Source organism: Lithobates pipiens, unplaced genomic scaffold (assembly GCF_037356315.1).
Source record: "Lithobates pipiens isolate NorthernLeopardFrog02 unplaced genomic scaffold, aLitPip1_a1.2 Scaffold_18, whole genome shotgun sequence".
Classification (NCBI taxonomy): Eukaryota; Metazoa; Chordata; class Amphibia; order Anura; family Ranidae; genus Lithobates; species Lithobates pipiens.
This window is the reverse complement of record NW_027507758.1, coordinates 234,430,210-234,450,944: the sequence shown is the minus strand read 5'-3', so window position 1 is coordinate 234,450,944 and position 20,735 is coordinate 234,430,210. Positions and strand designations below refer to the sequence as shown.

The following is a 20,735-nucleotide window of genomic DNA, read 5'->3' as shown; positions in this document are numbered from 1 at the left end:
AATTCAAGCTGCCAAATATGCACTGGGAATGATGAGAATCAGGGAGCCTTAACTACAAGCTACAGCCCAGCAGTTTGACAACTTTTGAAGTGTGCAGGGTGCTTTGGCACACTCACTATGGTGAGGTAGATGATGGATCTCCAACTTGTGCATGCATAACAATAGGGCTCACATAGACCATATAGATGCATAAAGCATCATCACTGTGCAGTTTCTAAATTAAATGCTCAGGTTCATTTGCAGGCATGATGCCTGGGGCAAGATAGCAGTGCTAAAGACCGGCATGGATCCATTTTATTATTATTATCTTTTTTTATTAAAGTATTACTAAACTCACAAGAGTAAAATTTGTCTGTATATGCAACATAGCATGCTTGTTATACTCACTGTGGAACTTAAGGGGTTATTCCTCTGCATTGTGTAAAAAGGCTGTTTTATGCTGTATGCACAGATCCTTCCCTTCTTGCATTGTCTGTCTTGGGAAGGCCAGCTAACACACAGGCAGTAGCCAACCTGCACATGTTCATTTGTGTTTTTTATGCTGGAAATAACATTTACTTGTTCTCAGTGCTAGCCAGGTCACATGATATTGGCATCACACATGTAGGCGTGTATACAGGCTGCAGTGGTAATCGCCACCTACTTGAACTCTCAGCACTTGATAAACTGTGCAGTTTATCACTGACTGTGGTATACAAAAAGGTATATAGTGGCAATATTTGAATGTTGAAAGAAGATTAATAAGCTGTGGCCAGATGAACTATTTTCATATTGCTGGGTTTAATAACACTTTAAATCATGCTGCAATTTGTGAATAATCTGCAGTGGATTATTACCTGTGAGTAGAATTAAGTAATACTTGTCAGTGGATGCCTTTTACTGGTCAGACATCCTATATCCAATTAGCCTCCATTGTTGAGGCCTAGACTATACTTGAAGGTTGAGCATCAATCACATCAGACAAAAGGAAAATTCTAACCAGAGTCCACTGGTTGACCACTTCTCAACGATTACTGGCTTCTGAGAGTAAAGGACTACTCTGTACACACACAAAAACATGCAAGAGAAAGGCCTGCCATAAACCAGAGACTTAAGGAAAAAAGTATTCTCAGTTCTCATACTCTCCAGCTCAGGTGCTGACAAACAAGGGTTTAATTATTACATGTGGGGTTTTGGCTATACATTGCATTTCAGTTTTTACCAATGCTGTGGAATTATATTAGTTCCAAATGATGGTAAATCACTTGAAAGACCTTCAATAAAATATTTGTCCTAAAGGCTATGTTCCCATATATTTTAGATATGGCTGTTCTCCCATAAAATGATTAACTTCTTCTGTTTTTTTGAATTAAGGCAGCTAATTCTGTAATATTGGTGGTCTCTGGGTTTGAAGCCATAACTTGATCAATCTCTGCATTTGTATAAACACCACATAATAAAGCATATATTTCTTTTCTCTGATTCAAATGAGTGTCTGTCAAAGGCCTATAATTATCCTTTAGCACTGAAGAAGAGCAGTCAATCCCAGTATAATGGCCATGGTTCCAGGATGGTTTCATTATGGCTAGATGCTGTCGCTGAGCCATGTGATCATTTGGTTCCTTATAAATATCGTTCACACTTTCAGAGTACAAAGAAGTGTCTATTCTCTGACAATGTGCATGTTTGCTGCTATTTTTGAAATGTCCGCTATGTTCATGCAAACAAAGCAATTGTCTTCTTCCCCGGTGGTCACAGTAACCAGTTTGTGTATGGATGTGTTGAGGAAGAGTCTCAGACAAAAAGTTACATGGAAGATAATGTTGTTTGATGCAAGTACAGTCCATGCTATGTGTGTGAGGAATGAGGAAGAAGTCTGTATTAATGGAATTACAGCTACAGCAGTGATTTAGATCTGTCATTCTGTATTGCGTCTGTTCACCATCTCCCTGTGGATGAGTCCATTTGCACATATGCACTGTTGAAAATTTATGTTCAGTGATACTTGTTTCCCTATGCAGAATTGGATTTTGTCGTTCTAAGGTGTTTAAGGTTGATCCTTGATGGCAACTGCTCCCAGCCCAGTTGCCTATATCAGAGTACCCCAACTGCCCTTCCTTTGGTATCTGCTTCATCTTTAAACTTGGAGATGTTTCTTTGGTACTCACAAATTGTTCTGGCCAATTGTGGTAGCATGGAAGGGAGAAAGACGGGTTGAGCCTTGCATGAGTTGTTGTCAGTAGCTCGTTACAATGTTCAGACTCAATGAAGGCATGCTGCTTTGTTTTGGCCCTTAGTTCGTCTGCAACTGATAGCTGCTGCTGATTTAGTCTTTCTGGATGGGAAAATTTACACTTGATGCCATAAGTGCATTTTTGTCCTGAATGGAAAAGAAAAATAATTTTAGGAATATTATAGGAATATAGATCAAAAACGGGGTTTGCTTACTGGGCACTTAAACCCCCCTCAGTCCCAGACCAATTTTCAGCTTTCAGCGCTGATGCACTTTGAATGACAATTGCGCGGGCATACAACACTGTACCCAAATGAAATTTTTATCATTTTTTTCCCACAAATAGAGCTTTCTTTTGGTGGTATTTAATTACAGCTGGGAGCTTTATTTTTTGCTAAACAAACAAAAAAAGATGCAAAAAAATTTAATAAAAAATGTTTAATAGTTTGTTATAGAATTTTGCAAACAGGTCATTTTTCTCCTTCATTGAAGTGCGCTGATGAGGCGGCACTGATAGGCTGCACTGGTGGGCACTGATAGGCATAGTTAAGGCGGCACTAATAGGCACAGATAAGGCGGCACCGATGGGCACAGATAAGGTGGCACTGATGGGCAAAGATGGGCACAGATAAGATGGCACGGATGGGTGGCACAGATGGGTGGCACGGATGGGTGGCACTAAGGGGCACTGATAGGTACCACTGATAGATGGGACTGATGGGCACTGATAGGTGGTTCTGATAGATGGCACTGCTGGGCACTGATGGGCGGCACTGCTGGGCACTGATGGGCACTGGTAGATGACACTGATGGGCACGGATATGTGGCACTGGGGTGCAGCACCTTTGTTGAGGCAGATTGTGGGCACTGCTGGGTGGCACTGTGGGCACTGCTGGGTGGCACTGCTGGGTGGCACTATGGGCACTGCTGGGTGGCACTATGGGCACTGCTGGGTGGCACTGATGGGGGGCACTTATTTTTTTATCATTTTTATTGATGAGGGGGCAGGTGGGCACTGGCAGGGCTGGCCGTGATCGGGACTGATGTCCCGATCACGGCCGCCGGTGATCGGCTTTTCTTTTTCTCCTCGTGCTGTCAGCGCGAGGAGGAATAATAGCCGATTACGGCTCCGTTATATCACATGATCAGCTGTCATTGGCTGACAGCTGATCACGTGATAAGGGGTCGGGATCGACCCCCTTGCTCTGATCGGTGATCAGGCGAGTCTCATAGACTCGCCGATCACAGAGCGTGCCGCGCGCGCCCCTCAGGGGGCGCGTAGGCCGCTCGGAAAAGGAGATCTGCGCTGTAGCCATCATTCAGCTATAGCGCGGGTCCCAAGTGGTTAACCAAAGGCAATTAATAGCGAAACAGTTGATATATATATACATAAAGAAAAGAAAAAGAAAATTGCGCTACAGAATAATGTGTGACAGTCAATGCTGCTGCAGTTCTATTATATACCAAAATAATATATACATGTGAATAAAGAAAAAACAAGAAGAACCGCGCAATCCCTAGAAATTAATATAGGGTGTACGTCCCTCAACCGAGAGACTAGAACTTCAAAAAACAATAGTGATTAGAGTGCAATGTTCCTTACTACAGGAACAATCTGTGTAATTTAAAACCACCATATATAAAAAATATTACTTATACATATAGTAAATACCAAAATATTGTGTCGCATATACTAAAATACTCATAAACATGCAAGTGCAACAGTGCCACAAAATACGTGTGCAAATGAATAACTTGAGTTGTAGACCACACTCTATAGTGAAATACAAAATATATTGTGCAAAAATAATAAACTAATCATATGAGATCTCAAAAAGTCCTTTCATTATAGTCCTTGGAATGAGACCAGAGAAGAAGAATGTTGAAAAACACCACATGTCACAGATAGCGTCAACTTTCTGATTTATATTCCAACTTATAGACCATGCTGAAGTGCACCACCACCAAAGAGATAAGATGGCTCCTTACCAGACGTCCTGGTAGGTTACGCTTTTAAGAGGTCAAGCCAGACCACATAGGTGCCTTATTCTCCAGCCCTGTTTCCACTCTCAGATCGGATCACAGTTCAAAGATGTTCCAATAAATCGAGCAAAAAATCCGCCATAAAAAGGAAAAATGCTCCAAATAGTGAAATACCATTTATTAAAATTATAAAAAAAGGAAGAAATGCACTTACAAGATTGATGTAAGAGAAGGCATATCAAAGTGGAAGCGTCGGCCGAACACAATAGTCCACAGTTGTATCCTTGTACTGATTAAGAGGCAAACAATAGCGTGTCACAACTATCTGTGACACGTGGTGTTTTTCAACATTCTTCTTCTCTGGTCTCATTCCAAGGACTATAATGAAAGGACTTTTTGAGATCTCATATGATTAGTTTATTATTTTTGCACAATATATTTTGTATTTCACTATAGAGTGTGGTCTACAACTCAAGTTATTCATTTGCACACATATTTTGTGGCACTGTTGCACTTGCATGTTTATGAGTATTTTAGTATATGCGACACAATATTTTGGTATTTACTATATGTATAAGTAATATTTTTATATATGGTGGTTTTAAATTACACAGATTGTTCCTGTAGTAAGGGACATTGCACTCTAATCACTATTGTTTTTTGAAGTTCTAGTCTCTCGGTTGAGGGACGTACACCCTATATTAATTTCTAGGGATTACGCGGTTCTTCTTGTTTTTTCTATATATACATAAAGCCCTACAGACATATTCTTTTCTTGCAAAACTATTTATTTATTTTTGAACAGAAATGGTGGGTTGTCCACCTGTTCATTGACAGATAAGTAAACTGAACCTGGAGTAGGGATAGGCATGAAAAATTGTCGAACTTGATTTCTCTGCAAAGTTGGTTTTACATTTGCTGAAATTTTAGCAAAAAGTGACCTTAATTTTGCCTCGTGGCACTGCCAGGGGAGATTAGAAAAAATGTGAGTCATTTAACCTGGCTATATTAGACAGGTAGCTTTAAAAAAAAAAATAGGATTGTTTTGTGTATTTATCGTGTAGAAAAGTTCAGCCATTACCTGTTGGAAGATAATCACAGTGCAATGTTTGCACCAACATTGTCTCCCTGTCACTCTTGATGAAGCCTTTGTAAATGGACAAAGACTTCTCACTTTCCATAGGCTTCAATAAATGTATTTTACTGCTTTCCAAACATTTCCATCATTGTTCTCGTGTAAGAATACAACAGGTGTCCATTTATGTTTTTAGAGTGTTTTCAATATGTTCTATTTCCATAATGGTTCAATAATAGAGAAGTCCATTCATAAAAAGATTTTTTTTTATCAATGGAACCTCTTAATTAATGAGCTGTTCTATAAACAGATCTTGCTGTTTAGCAAGGTGTGTGTATTACAAGAGTGACTGGCAAAAACCGGAGAAAACATTTGGTAAAAATAAATTCATTTTGTGTATGCTGTTAAATAAAACATACCATATGGACAAGGTTGTCTTTCTGCGTCAAATGGAGCATGCGTTTTTCTGAGAAAGTTGGAGAGTGTAGGTCCATGACGGCCTAATGGATCATCTGGAGGCATAAATCTATATGAACATAAATACAGTATCAGCATTAAAATATTTCCATTTTATTTAGTAATTGTTGTCACTGTTTATAAAGTGGGTCCAGAAATGATGCTAAAAAGCAAATCATCTAAGGACTATTTTACTAGTTCTAGTGAACTCAAATATGTATAATTAAAGCTGATATAAGGCTTTGCCATTCCAGATGTGGTCCCCTAATTCATAAAAAAGCCAATTACTGCGCAGATACTACATGCAGGTAATGCAATCACAAACAGCAATTTATTAAATGATCAGTCCACACAAAAGTGTTATTTCATCTATACAGTAGGTTGAGTTTTATTGGATACATTTCGTTGTGACTGTCCAAATGATCTGGCTGCCCTAAGTTGTTTTTTTCTGTCATCCTCTTGCATTTTCCATTATATCAATTAAAACAGAATTCGAAATTAGAGCAAAATGTTAATTGTTGGGCAACACTCCATTATTTCTGCTTGCCATCTATCGATGTATTTACTACAATACAACAAACTAGGATATTTTAGATGTATTATAGCAGATTTTTTTGGGCTAGTAATTTTTTAGCCTATAAAAGTTGATTTTATTATTGTATTTTCATTTTACTGCCAATAATATATTAAGATATTGTAACTTACTTATCATTCACGAAGGAATACATTAGCAATCTTTTTTCTATGAAGCGCTTCCAGTCTACATTTTCAGATTGTAGGTCACGATAATTATCATTGGATACAATAATGGCGTCTTTCTCAAAGGCCAGTTTGACAATGTAGCGGTCATCATAGCATACAATCCTTTTGCCATTAATGTTTCTAGATGGAGTGTAAACTAGAATCATTTTCTTTTCCAGATTATCAAGAATGTGCTTGTCTATAAAAAACAAAACAGTTTTAAATTACTGAATACAATCTTGTAGTTGGAAAACCTATAACCAATGTATTGTTATTCATAGGGCTGTATGGATTATTTGAAATTCTCACATATGTGTGCAGTTGTTATTTTGCATGCATTTGACCTTTTAGAAACCTTTTACAAGTTTTACAAGTATTCCGCGTTTACAAGCTCACAATCAATGCCCATCTGGGGCATGTCATGGAATTATTGTTATTTCCTTTACCTTGTTTCTGTAGAAAAACTATTTTATTATCTCCTAAAACAGTCAGTTTTTCTTATCTTCCATCACCGCACCTGCTGGAATCTTATTACCTATTGATGTAAAAATATGCAAAAATATATCTCTCAAAAGCATCTTCTCTACACTTGGTGACTTGGGAGTGAATACAGCAGCCATATGTTTTGCTGTGAAACAAAACCAATGTATGCATGTAGAGACCGAGCGGATATGGGCTACTGCTTGCTTCATATATCTGTACAGTATAGGCACTGTGTTGCAGGCCAAACAGGAAGTTGGGAGAACACTGGATTTATGGCAAATGACAGGTACTTTTAAAACATGGGAAATGTGTCTCTACTGCAGAGATATATTGCATAAGTTTTTTTCTACTTTTTTTCCTGATAAACACTTTAAGAAATGAAAATTAGTATTTTTAAATTAACTTTTTACATACAATCCTGCAATGTCCTGCAATTACAGTGAAGTCAAAGAATGCATGCAAAACAATTTTAGGTAAATATGCCTCATACTGTTGCTCTGTACCTTTAAATACATCAAACGTGCTAAGAATTAAAAAAGAAACTGTCAAATGGGATTCTAAAACAATAAAGTGCCAAGACCTCAAGTAATAAATATATTCTGTGTAATATGATGAGATCACTCACATCAATCCGGCAAGAGAATTAAACAGCATCCCATAGTACAAATCTGACAGCTTTAATGGTCTGTATATTGCATATATACTCAGATCTCAATGCATGTAACAGGCATAACAAAATCTCCACACCGTGATTAGCTCCGGCATACGTGATGATGTCAGCACAGGCTCCTGGGAGTGTCCCCTGCAGCTTTCACTGGTTCCTTCTGCCACTCTTCAAGTCACTACTGTTTATTTTAATTAATGGAGGTCAGCAGGAGGAAGTGTGCATTTCCCAATAGAGTTTATGGGACCATTTTGTTTTGCATGCATGTTTGTTGCTGTGTCCTTGTCACCCAGCAAATGTGAAACTACTGGATGCCCCCTCCCAGAGGAAAGCACACAATTTTTTTATGCTCCTCTCTCTCTCTCTCTCTCTCTCTCTCTCTTTTTTTTTTCTCTCTCTCTCTCTCTCTCTCTCTTTTTTTTTCTCAACCCCTTCTCTCTCTTTCCTTTCATCCTCCCTCTTTTGCCTTCTCTCTCTTTTCCCTCGCACTTGCCACCCACTTTCACTTCTTGCCTCTCTTTCCTTCTTTTTTTTTTTTTTTTAGCAAAAAAGTTTATTTAAGTTTCAAACAGAACAGTAAAGAACAAAAATACAGTGGTACATTCTCACTGACCGCACATTAGTTAACAATTTACATTATAAGCCATACAGTATAGGGTGGAAGCTTGGCGTTCATACATCAGTGAAAAGGAGACTATTTCCCAGGGCACAATATATCAACCAGGAGTTTTATGAGAAAGAAGAGAGATTGTTCCATACTCCCCAAGGGGGGGGGGGGGGGGTGGAGGGGGTGAAAGGCAGATGGGGGTAGAAGGAGGACCCTCTCTTTCCTTATTACTCACCCTCTCTCTCTCTCTACCCTTTCTCTCTCCATTCCATCCCTCTCTCTTTCCCACTCTTCCCTATGTAACATAATCCTGACTGATGCACATAAATTTTGCTGTGCTTTACATGTTTTCTTTATTTTGTGTTCATTGTCTCATAGTTGCTGGTTTTAATGAAGTTCTTCTTTACGGGCAGCTCAGATAAAGTGATCATTCTTTATGTGCAGAAAAACACATGTAATGAAAGAGTTTACTTTTTTTTAAGTGATCCTTTGCCCTGAGGTTTATGTGTGTCTGTGACTGTGAGAATGCCACTTGTGGCACATTAATTAGGAATATTGTGTGGGTACAAACATTTGTGGGGACTGTAGCATACTATATGTGTACATTGCATACAGCAAATATATTTATTCATTCCCTTTTAAGCCACTCCCACTGTTTGGCACAATCTTACCATAGTAACTGTTTTCCACTGCACACTTCATAAGCTGCAGAACATCTCACTGAATTCTGTCCCAGGGTGCCCCAGGCCTTTTATAATCCAGGTGTCCAAGCTCAAACTTACCAATCAGCCAGCGACCAACTGAATTGACCTGTCTAACTATATGCGTTACAGGGGTTTAGTTGCACACATTTGCAAATACATGCGTAAGCTGTAGGCCCTGCTAAGGAACCCTGTTTCCAGCAGTCCCTAACTACTGAAAGTCTCCATCTTGGGAGAACATGCATTTAAAATGGATAGGTAGGGGACAGGTGAGCCTGGAAGGAGCCACCCCTCTTTAAAGGTACAGGGTCACACTGAACACCCAGGAAATAGAACTATGGCAGCAAGGGCATCAGTACGTTGCCTGACCAATATATATCTATTATAAATGCATGTGCTTCCAAGATGGAGACATTCAGTAGTTAGGGACCGCAGTTACTTCCTGTCTCAGCCCACTAATTTTAAAGTCTTTCTTCTACATGACTTTCCACGACTCATGCAGTCTTTCAACTATGTGAAATATTCTTTTACAACTCTCCCATTCTACACTCCCACATTGCATTGAAATATGGCCAAAGGAACAGGACACACCCATTGAGCCAGAGGAATAGGAAAGGAAAGCATTCATATTCTCACCTAAGCCATTTGTTACCAGTAAAGCCCAAGAGAAAAAACTAAACATTTTGACCAGGTGGCAAATATGCCCTGCTCTTCCTCACAAGCTTTACTCCTCCATTCCTGACACATATTGATGATGCTAAAAGGACATAGATATCTTTATATAGTGAAATCTGGTGGGCATGCCCTCCCATTCAATGATTCTGGAAATTACTGTATTTATCGGCGTATAACACGCACTTTTTCCCCTTAAAATCATGGGAAAATCATGGGTGCGTGTTATACGCCGATCCCCCCGCCGATCTGCCAATCTGCGCTGTCTGTGGAGTGCCGCCGACATTTACCGAGCCGAGTGTACTGTGTACTCGGCTCCACTCTCAGTCACGTCCAGTCTCGCCTCCTAGCCTTTACGTCCCGCCATTGGCCCGGTGTTGTGTCCATCACAGGAGCCAGGACAAGGGGCGGGATGGGGGCGTTACTGCAAGCAGAGCCGAGTAGCCGAGTACCCTTGGCTCGGCTCGGTCTATGTCGGCGGCGGGAGGAGCTGAAGATCTCGGCGGCGGGAGGAGCCGAAGATCTCGGAGGCGGCGGGGGGAGGAGCCGAAGATCTTGGAGGTGGCGGCGGGAGGAGCCGAAGATCTCGGAGGCGGCGGGAGGAGCCGAAGATCTCGGCGGCGGCGGCGGGAGGAGCCGAAGATCTCGGAGGCGGCAGCGGGAGGAGCAGAAGATCTCGGCGGCGGCAGTAAATTTAAAACTAAACCATGCTGCAATTTTGGGGAAGGCTGCAGGGGGACAGTGGAAGGCTGCAGGAGGACAGTGGAAGGCTTCAGGGGGACAGTGGAAGGCTGCAGGAGGACAGTGGAAGGCTGCAGGGGGACAGTGGAAGGCTACATTGATGGGCATTTAAAATGTAAGGTTTTTTTCCTTAAACTTGCCTCCTAAAAGTTTTTTTCCTTAAACTTCCCTCCTAAACTTGGGGTGCGTGTTATACGCCAATGTAACAGGGTCACGGATCTCTAGTACTCCCCAAACTACCTTAATATCTATCCTACTTGTTATCATCAGATCTTTTAAAAATACATTACCTTTCAATTCCTTACAGGACCAAAGCAGTCATTCCTCACCACTGGCAAACCCACCATGAACTATCTTTAGCAAAATGGGTCCCGCAACTCCCTCCCCACCAGGATCCTACCTATACCCCCCCCCCACCCCATCATCCACGTGACCTTTCTACCCCTCATCCCTTTTATTTGATAAGCTGCCATCTCTTCCAACATATCAATGAGCCATATGACATAATCTTGTTCCTATGAGACAGACAGCACCACCTCCACTATAAAACTACTTTTCTTCATTCTCCATACTGTATTTCAGACCTTGATACAACAACCTCTGCAAAAAATAGTTTGACCCTCAAACCGATCTAATTACTGTAATTATATATGAGGCAAAGAAGTGGAATATGTACGTAGATTAGGTGTTATGATTTTACGCAGATTTTTTAATCTACATGCTTGATCCAAGTATGTGACTGAGAAAGTCTTAAAACCAGAGACAGTTGGATTAGTAATGGCATTCCCAATATTTTCCTAAGTATGGTTTTGCTACATCTGATATGTATGAATAGTTCAGCTTATTGATGCCAAAGTATATTTTTATCTGGAAACGGAGGATGCCATCTGTCATTTTTGTCTCTGAAACCTACCTGTATTTGTGTTATGAGTCTGCTGAGTCTCTGTAGGATGAGTCCACTGTTTCGCATTCCCATGCTTGATTCCTGTTCATTTGTACAACCACTTTCCAACTCGCAAAAAACCTGCCATAGGTTTTTTTCCAGTCTGTGTGTGGCTGAAAACTTCCTCTGAGACAAAGACTTGAGCAAAGACCTTTCTGCGTATCTGTTCTCAGACTCTCTGATTGAGTTATAATAGTTTTTTATGACCTGTGATCTGTGATTTTTGTGATCCATGTGTCCTGACTTTCTTCCAGTTTCTTAGCAATCCCTATGATCTGCCTGCCCTAAACATTGGCCTGCTTGACTATGATCTTGTCTGCTGGTATTGTACCAAGCTTCATTTCTGCATGCTGTCAGATGTTGATGTTCCAAGTAAACTGTGGGTTATAACCTTGGAGTTGTCTGTAGCAAAGTCCATCATTCCTTGAGAGGTTCCCAAGACCTTGGGACTCAACCCACTTTAGAGAATACATTTGTCTGGCGAGGGTCCACTATCTCTGTCACAATATCATACCACTACATACAATGTTTTTGAGCCAGGATCTAGTATACACTGACTTGGTATAGTAGGAGCTGGTGCAAACCATGTCACTTTAAGAAAAAAATCTCATAACCTCCAATGTTTTGTTAGTCACGCCTGATATACAATATTCTATTCATCTTACAAGAAGAATGTTTTAGTCAACATAGTCAAACATTTGTTTCTATACACAGAAGGAGATTAACTTTAAGATGTCTTTCTATTCATGACATCCTTTAACAAGCCGCTCATTTGTTCTGTTTAGTTTTGTTAAGCAGACACACAAGTACCTGATATGGGTGAATCAATTCTTGGCTGTTCTTTCCTCCAGGAAGGCACAAACACCTTAATGTAGTCATGTCCTCTCTTTCTAAACCAGTTCACCGCAATATCTATGCCTCTGCATGAGAAAACTGTCTTGAATCCATGACTGTGAGTAGAAATGAAATTGCAATATCAGTTGCATCCTGATAGAAATATACTGTATGTTTGTATTAAAATGAATCTAGATATAACATCATATAAATTACTGTCACTGTAACAAAAACTAAAAGTAGCTCATGGGTATAAGGGCATTAGAGATGCCTACACCTTTCTGGTATTCTTGAAGCCTGCCAGCTAAACTCCAGCTTATTCTTTATTCCATTCTAGCCCATCAGTATAGTGGACTGCCTTACCATTCTATAAGAATGTTTGGTAGGTATGTGGAGACTGTTGAACTTCAGTACTTCCAGGAAGAGCCACAGTGACACTGAAAGCTGTCATAGGTATGTGCAGTCACCTTTTGTTACCTGTACTTTATACCTATCAGTGGCTTTTGTTTAAAGTAGTTCTTCAGGTTAAATAATGAACTGTAAAACGATAACATTTCCCCCTTAACCGCTTACCGACCGCCTCACGCCGATATAGCTCTATTTATGGGGAAAAAAAGGACGTCAATTTTGTTTGGGAGCCACGTCGCACAACCACGCAATTGTCAGTTAAAGCGACGCAGTGCCGAATCGCAAAAAGGGCTCTGGTCATGAAGGGGGTAAATTCTTCTGGGGCTGAAGTGGTTAAGATCCATGCCATTTTTTTCAGTAAATTTAGCATTGATAACATTGCACACACCACAACATACAACAGGAGGGGCTACATGAGCAGGGGGTCTTCAGGGAAATTTGACCTCTGAGCACATGTCACATGTCGGATCAGTTAAGATGGTGATCCAACTTGGATCCGACTTCCATTATATTCTATGGACTGAAATCACACCCAAGTCAGACCAAAGTATTGGAGAAACCTTTTTCAAACAGATTGAAACTGGAGCAGAGAAAGGGGAGGTTTGCTTAATCTATAGCAAATAAATAAATTATGCATGTACAGGCTAATAATTATAGGAGCTTGAGAAACATTCTGGTATGCATTCAGCTTTACCTAAAGAGTGTGAAATTTATAGTGCTGATCAGGGTAATACTAAATGTAAAAAAATAAGTAAAAAGTGTTCTCTATGTATTACCTCTTTTTAGTCAACAGCAATTGTGTGATGTAGTGTGATGATCTTTTAGGAATAAATGTGCTTTTATGTAATATAGCATATTATTTTAAACCATGTATGTTACTATTTTTTAAGCCATTTTAAATGGCATTTTATAGCATCTTAGGACTTGTTTTTTTTTTGCATAGGATTGCATTAAGGTGAAAAAACAGGAGAGTTTTCAACCCCTTTAATAAGCACTTGTTTGGGGGCTATATGAGTGCCTGTAGGTAACTCTTGTACTATCATTTATATTGCTAGATTTCAGCACTAAATTTCACAGCCTGTATGTCACATATTCTCAGCCTTCAGTTCATGATATGGAAACATTTCCAAATGGACCAATGTGCCCATGTGTGCCCATGTGTGGCCAGTTTATGACATGTTATATATTGAAGCACTACCAAGGATTCTGATATGCTCCAGATACCTGAACTATGTACAAAATAATGCTATGGTTATTATATGGTTGTAGGATACAAACTATTTGAGTTACAGAAATTCTGTAGCATATCATGAACACAGTTGGTAAATTTTAGTTAGACATTAGTTAGACAGGCAAACTTTTTTTTTGTTAGCATGCCAAGACTTTGTTTCATTTGCAATATACAAGGAATATACTCGCCAGAGTAAAAAGTAAAGCATAAATAGGAACCCTTGTATATGAATAACATTAGTCTTAAAATTACCTTTTGAAGCCTGGCAAAAATAGATCTTCCCTGTTAATTTGTATACTGGTATTTTTTCGGCTGGGCAATAACCCTAGGAGTTTATGCACATTTAACAATATTAGGATAGTAAAAAATAACATGTTTTAATAATATAACATTCCAGCTGTGATTAGCAGAATATAATATCCACCATTGGTAAAAGCAATGTAAGTGAGATGATTATGTTTATTTAAATTTGCATGTAAGTTATCTGTTTGAAGATTGTGTATGTATTTTTCTTTTAAAGTATAGCTAAAGGCGAACATTTTTTTAGTTGAGGATAGAGTGCAGAGGGATTACAACGCTTGTCAGTTTTTAAAGCAGTCTGTGCCTCCGCTAAGGAAATGTACCCCCTCTATGTGCCCTGTTTACTATTATCATTGAAAGTGAAAGTAAAATATAAACCAAAATTTTAGAAATGCCTTCATTTGTAGGGGATTCCTCTAACTTCCTGTTTGGCTATGGGACAGGAAGTGAAGGGAAATTTCCGCAATGAGATACAGATGATGGGAAAAAAAATCTGACAGGGGTTATAACCCACCCTTTACTATATCTAAAATGAAAAAAAGTTTTGCCTATAGTTCTACTTAAATAGCTTCAAATCTGCTCAGCCAAAGCATTGTATCTTACGTCAAAACTTTTATTTTTAATTTAGGACAGAGTAGAGATTTGTTAATACCACTTGGCTTTAGATACCTTTTGTACATCATAATCTTAAAGTGTATAAAAATTGTGGACGGATTAATCCCTACCTCATTGCTACATTGCTACCATCTATGACTATAGCTCTTAAATTGTTGGAAGTTTGATTGCTGTCCTCTGTATGATTTCTTTGTTCAGTGTCTACTGTATTGATGCACCCACGGGCCACCAGCCTTGGCATGAATGTTTTTGGCGATGCTGCGTCTCTGTCAGCTTGTGCTCTGTTTCCTGTAAATATTAGCTCCTGTAAAACATCGTTATCCAGTGCCTTCTCCCCCAGCTTCTCCAATGCTTTCTTTATATCTTTTTCTGCATAGCCAAGTTTTTGAAACCAAATTATTTTTCTGTCTTGTGCATCCATGTTGTTGAGTTGGGCTCCGTAGAATAGTTTTCATTTGTTTTTCTCATTTGCTTTTACAAATCAGGTCCAAAGGATTTCCAGAAAAGCATTGCATGTGTTTTTTTCCCAGCTACATTATGCTTTGGACATTTTCACAGACGATAAAAACTAAACTGGTGGGCACTTGGCGTGGTTTAATTCAGCAGTGAATGTAAGTAAATGTAACTGTTCCAGATCAAAGAAAGAAAAGAGAATGTCAGTGAACTTGAAAATGAACAATGAAACAAGCCGTGTTACGTGGCTTTACATTTTTTTAATTTTGGGTCAGGAAGTCGTGTTAAAGATAACTAGGGGATTTTCTATTAGTCATAGCTGTCTAGCAGCCAAATGTTGCAGTTTTAATGGCTGTGTTGTAATGTAAATACATGACTAATGAAAAATATCACACTAAAGTAATTACTGCTTTTTGTGAACAAAGCTCACTAAGTTACAGTGCCTTGAAAAGGTATTCACACCCCTTGACATTTTCCACATTTTGTCATGTTACAACCAAAAACATAAATGTATTTTATTGGGATTTTATGTGATATACCAACACAAAGTGGCACATATTTGTGAAGTGGAAGGAAAATGATAAATGATTTCCAAATATTTTTACAATTAAATATCTTAAAAGTGTGGAGTGCATTTGTATTCATCCCCCTTTACTCTGATGCCCCTAACTAAAATTTAGTGAAAACAATTGCCTTCAGAAGTCACCTAAATAGTAAATTGAGTTCCCCTGTGTGTAATTTAATCTCAGTATAAATACAGTAGTTCTGTGAAGCCCTCAGAGGTTTCTTAGAGACCTTAGTGAACAAACAGCATCATGAAGGCCAAGGAACACACCAGACAGGTCAGGGATAAAGTTGTGGAGAAGTTTAAAGCAGGGTTAGGTTATAAAAAAATATCCCAAGCTTTGAGCATCTCACGGAGTGCACTGTACAATCCATCATCCGAAAATGGAAAGAGTATGGCACAAGTGCAATCCTACGAAGACATGGTCATCCACCTAAACTGACAGGCCAGACAAGAAGAGCATTAATCAGAGAAGCAGCCAAGAAGCCCATGGCAACTCTGGAGGAGCTGCAGAGATCCACAGCTCAGGTGGGAGAATCTGTCCACAGGAAAACTATTAGTCGTGCATGCCACAAATCATGGCTTTATGGAAGAGTGGTAAGAAGAAAGCCATTCTTGAAAGAAAGTAATAAGAAGTCCCATTTGCAGTTTGCGAGAAGCCATGTGGGGGACACAGGAAACATGTGGAAGAAGGCGCTCTGTTTAGATGAGACAAAAATGTAACTTCTTTGGCCTAAAAGCAAAACGATATGTGTGGCAGAAAACTAACACTGCATATTACCCTGAACACACCATCCCCATCATAAAACAAGGTGGTGGCAGCATCATGTTGTGGGCATGCTTTTCTTCAGCAGGGACAGGAAAGCTGGTCAAAGTTGATGGGCAGATGGATGGAGCCAAATAGAGGGCCATCTTAGAAGAAAACCTGCTAGAGTCTGCAAAGGACTTAAGACTGGGGCAAAGGTTTACCTTCCAGCAGGACAACAACCCTAAATATACAGTCAGAGCTACAATGGAATGGTTTAGATCAAAGCATATTCATGTGTTAGAATAGCCCAGTCAAAGTCCAGACCTAAATCCAAATGAGAATCTGTGGCAAGACTTCAAAAATTGCTGTTCACGGACGCTTTCCCTCCAATCTGACAGAGCTATTTTGCAAAGAAGAATGGGCAAAAATGTCACTCTCTTAGTGTGCAAAGCTGGTAGAAACATTCCTAACAAGACTTGTAGCTGTAATTGCAGTGAAAGGTGGTTCGACAAAGTATTGACTCAGGGTGGCTGAATACAAATCCATGCTATTTTCCTTCCACTTCACAATTATGTGCCACTTTGTGTTGATCTATCACAAAAACTCCTAATATAAGACTTTTAAGTTTTTGGTTGTAACATGACAAAATGTGGAAAATTTCAAGGTGTATGATTACTTTTTTCAAGGCACTGTAGATTTTTTTTCATACTTTTTCTAATTTCTTTGCCCATTCCTCATTAAAGCCCACAAAACTTGTTATTTTGTTTTTGACAGAGCAGGGAAGTTTTCATCCTCTAATGGTTTTTATTTTTGTCTCTTTCCATACTTCCCTATTCCCTCATCTTCTGTCAGGATAGGAAGTTATGGAACACACAGACACACAGACAAATACACATTTTTAGTAGAGTGAGAAAAGGTTGTAACTTCTGAAAGTGTTTTCTTTACTGCTAGTGCCTCCCTTTTAAGGTGACAATCGTATCCCCCATTTCTTGTATATGTGTCACAGGGACAACCTCCCCAGTGGGGCCCATCCCCAGTAACAAAAACCTCCACAGTGGAGCCACATACAGAAATAAAAGCATGACATAAAATGTATCTCTTCTCACTTTCTCCAAAACTAAAAATATTGTCTGGAGTTATACCGTCTACACATGGCTGGACTTTTTTTGACAGCAAAGGTCCGATGGAACAAATCCGTCTGACAATTCGACCATTCGTGTGGGCTTCATTGGACCTTTGCTGTCGAAAAATCTGATGGACTTTAGATTTAGAACATGTTTCAAATCTCTTTGACGGACTCGAGTATGGTCGAAAAATCCGTTCGTCTGTATGCTAGTCCAACCGATGAAAACTGACGCTAGGGCAGTTATTGGCTACTGGCTATGAATTTCCTTATTTTAGTCCAGTCCTACGTCATCATGGTCTAATCCGTCAGACTTTGGTGTGATTGTGTGTGTCCAAGTCTGTTTGTTCGAAAAGTCCGTCGGAACCACGTTGAAAGTCCGTCGGGAAGACCGTCTGACCTAGTCTTCCAGAAAGTCCGGTCATGTGTACACAGCATTAGGCTTTAATTCTTTTTTGCCATGCAACATATTTCCCTTTCTACACCAGCAAATTTTGTTTGCTGATAGTTAAAATGTCACCTGAGCACCACAAACTGAAATCGCTATTTACCTCATTTTTAGTAACCAAAGAAAACTCACCCATCCATCCATGTCTCAATGATTTATTTTGTTGAGAAATCACTTTGAGAAATACCCCATAGCAATTTATGTGTGGCCATCTTTAGTATGTGCAGATAATTCATGTAACATTTATTTTCTGGAATCCATCTGCCATTAGCTCACACATGCAGACAGGAGGGTGTGCTTAGCTGAGAAAGCCCCTCCTCCCTTTTTCTAGGTGAAAGAGAAAAAAATGCCCATGAAGATTCCTGGATGTATGACATCATTTTGTAATGCCTAATGTTATAAATAACCTGAAAGCAAAAACCCTACTCCAATGGTCGTAAGTGCAATCATATACAAAGTGATCAAATGTACATATAGTGCAGATCCTTTGGACTCACCAAAGAAAGTGCAGTAGTTGACCAGGAACCTCTTCCAAATCACCAACAAAACGTGCTCCACCACGTGCTGCAATATATACACTCACTAGAGCATCTGAAACAACAAGCCTTCAAGTATTTGGATATATAAGCAATCATCCCCACAACTGTTCCTTTTCCTCTCCTAGTAGGTCCCAGGTCCTAGTATACCATCGAAAATTCCTTCTACCTGATATTAGGTCTGGGATTAAAGGTAACATTTCTGTCTTTGCAGATGACATTAAGCTATGCAGTGGAATAATGTCCTTATAGGATGTCTCCAATTTACAAGCCTACTTCAATGCATTGTCTAATTGGGCGACTATGTGGCAGATGAGGTTTAATGTTGATAAATGTAAAGTTACCGTATATACTCGAGTATAGGCCGACCCGAATATAAGCCGAGGCCCCCAATTTACCCCCAAAAAAACTGGCAAACTTATTGACTCGTGTATAAGCCGAGGGTGAGACATGCCTGTCCATCCCTGTGTGTGTGTCCGTCCATCCCTGTGTGTCCGTCCATCCCTGTGTGTCCGTCCATCCCTGTGTGTCCGTCCATCCCTGTGTGTCCGTCCATCCATCCCTGTGTGTGTGTGTGTGTGTCCATCCATCCATCCATCCCTGTGTGTGTGTGTCTCCATCCATCCATCCATCCATCCCTGTGTGTGTGTGTCTCCATCCATCCATCCATCCATCCCTGTGTGTGTCTCCATCCGTGTGTGTGTGTGTGTGTGTGTGTGTCCAGCCTACCTTTGTCCCGAGCCTCCGTCCCGTGCCTTGCCTCCTTGCCTCCGTCCCGTGCCGTGCCTTGCCTCCTTGCATCCGTCCCGTGTCGTGCCTTGCCTTGCCCCCGTCCCGTCCCGTGCCCTCTTCGTCGGCGGCCATTGTAAAGTTCAAAAGCTGCGCCGCCGCCTTCGCCTGTGATAGGCGGAACACTGAATTTCCCAGCAGCCTGTGTTCCGCCTATCACAGACGTCGTATCATCCTCGTCCGTAGTACGAGGATGATACGATGTCCGTGATAGGCGGAACACAGGCTGCTGGGAAATTCAGTGTTCCGCCTATCACAGGCGAAGGCGGAGCCGGAGGCGCGGCTTTTGAATAGAATGGCCGCTGTCTGTCTGCTCGACACGCTGATCGAGCGGGCAGACAGCGATGACTCGAGTATAAGCCGAGGGGGGCACTTTCAGCCTCAAAAAAGAGGCTGAAAATCTCGGCTTATACTCGAGTATATACGGTATGTGCTTGGGTGCTAAGAATATGCATGCATCATACATACTAGGGGGAGTACAACTGGGGAAATCAATGGTGGAGAAGGATCTGGGGGTTTCGGTAAATCATAAGTTCAATAATAGCATGCAATGCCAAGCTGTGCTTTCCAAAGCTAGCAAAGTCCTTTCTTGTATTAAGAGAGGTATGGACTCCAGAGAAAGACATATAATGTTGTCCCTGTACAAAGTATTAGTTAGACCTCGCCTGGAATATGCAGTTCAGTTTTGGGCACCAGTTCTCAAAAAGGATATTGGGGAACTGGAGAAAGTGCCCCTGGATGGACTTTGTTTAGACTTTAATTTTTTATTTTGATGTATGAATTATTGATGATTTAAGTCATTCATTTTGTAGTTTTTTGCAGTTTGCACTTTGTATGAAATGGTTATTATATGAATTTTTATCACATCACTTGAACTTTTTTATGCACATTTTTTCACTTGTATATTTTCCTATGGTAGTGGATATTTGATATGGTGGGATATCAATAAATTCCATGTGATATTCACATTCATATTCACATTCGTAGTGTAATGTTTTTTTTAGATAGCGCACTGTCAATATTTCTATAGAATGGAGTGAAACATTTTGGGGTATCTGCTGCCAAGTGGAATAGTCAATAAATCAATAATCATTACCAGTCAATATGTCAACAATCAGAGAATGTAATATATTTGTACAAGGCTTTTAAACAGCAAAGGGGCTTCCCCTTCTCTTTGGGAGTATTTTGGATGAATTTCCTGGAGTAGCCAGTGCCTACCAGGAGTCAGCATTCTGAGTCAGAAGACTTGTGAAGAGATGTGCCTGTAATTTAACATTATTTATTGCATTATAAAACTTTAGTTGCTGTTTAGCTGCTGTCCCTCTAAGGGTTGGGTTAGTGGCAGTTCCACTCTCTGGCCTAATGTTCCTCAGATCCTCACATCTCTGAAGGAGGAACAGCAGTGAC

General features: G+C 40.1%; 1 protein-coding gene across 1 annotated transcript in view; it reads right to left on the bottom strand.

The window, feature by feature from the left end:
* Nucleotides 1-292: 292 nt before the first annotated feature.
* ZC3H12D (zinc finger CCCH-type containing 12D) overlaps nt 293-20,735 on the bottom strand; it is a 78,438-nt gene continuing 57,995 nt past the window's right edge. The window contains exons 2-6 of the mRNA XM_077486685.1: nt 14,777-15,291; nt 12,089-12,228; nt 6,432-6,666; nt 5,690-5,796; nt 293-2,359 (exon numbers count right to left, since the gene is read on the bottom strand). Of these exons, the coding sequence (XP_077342811.1) occupies nt 1,326-2,359; nt 5,690-5,796; nt 6,432-6,666; nt 12,089-12,228; nt 14,777-15,087 (1,827 nt within the window). The 5' untranslated portion in view covers nt 15,088-15,291 and the 3' untranslated portion in view covers nt 293-1,325. The remainder of the gene's footprint in view (nt 2,360-5,689; nt 5,797-6,431; nt 6,667-12,088; nt 12,229-14,776; nt 15,292-20,735) is intronic.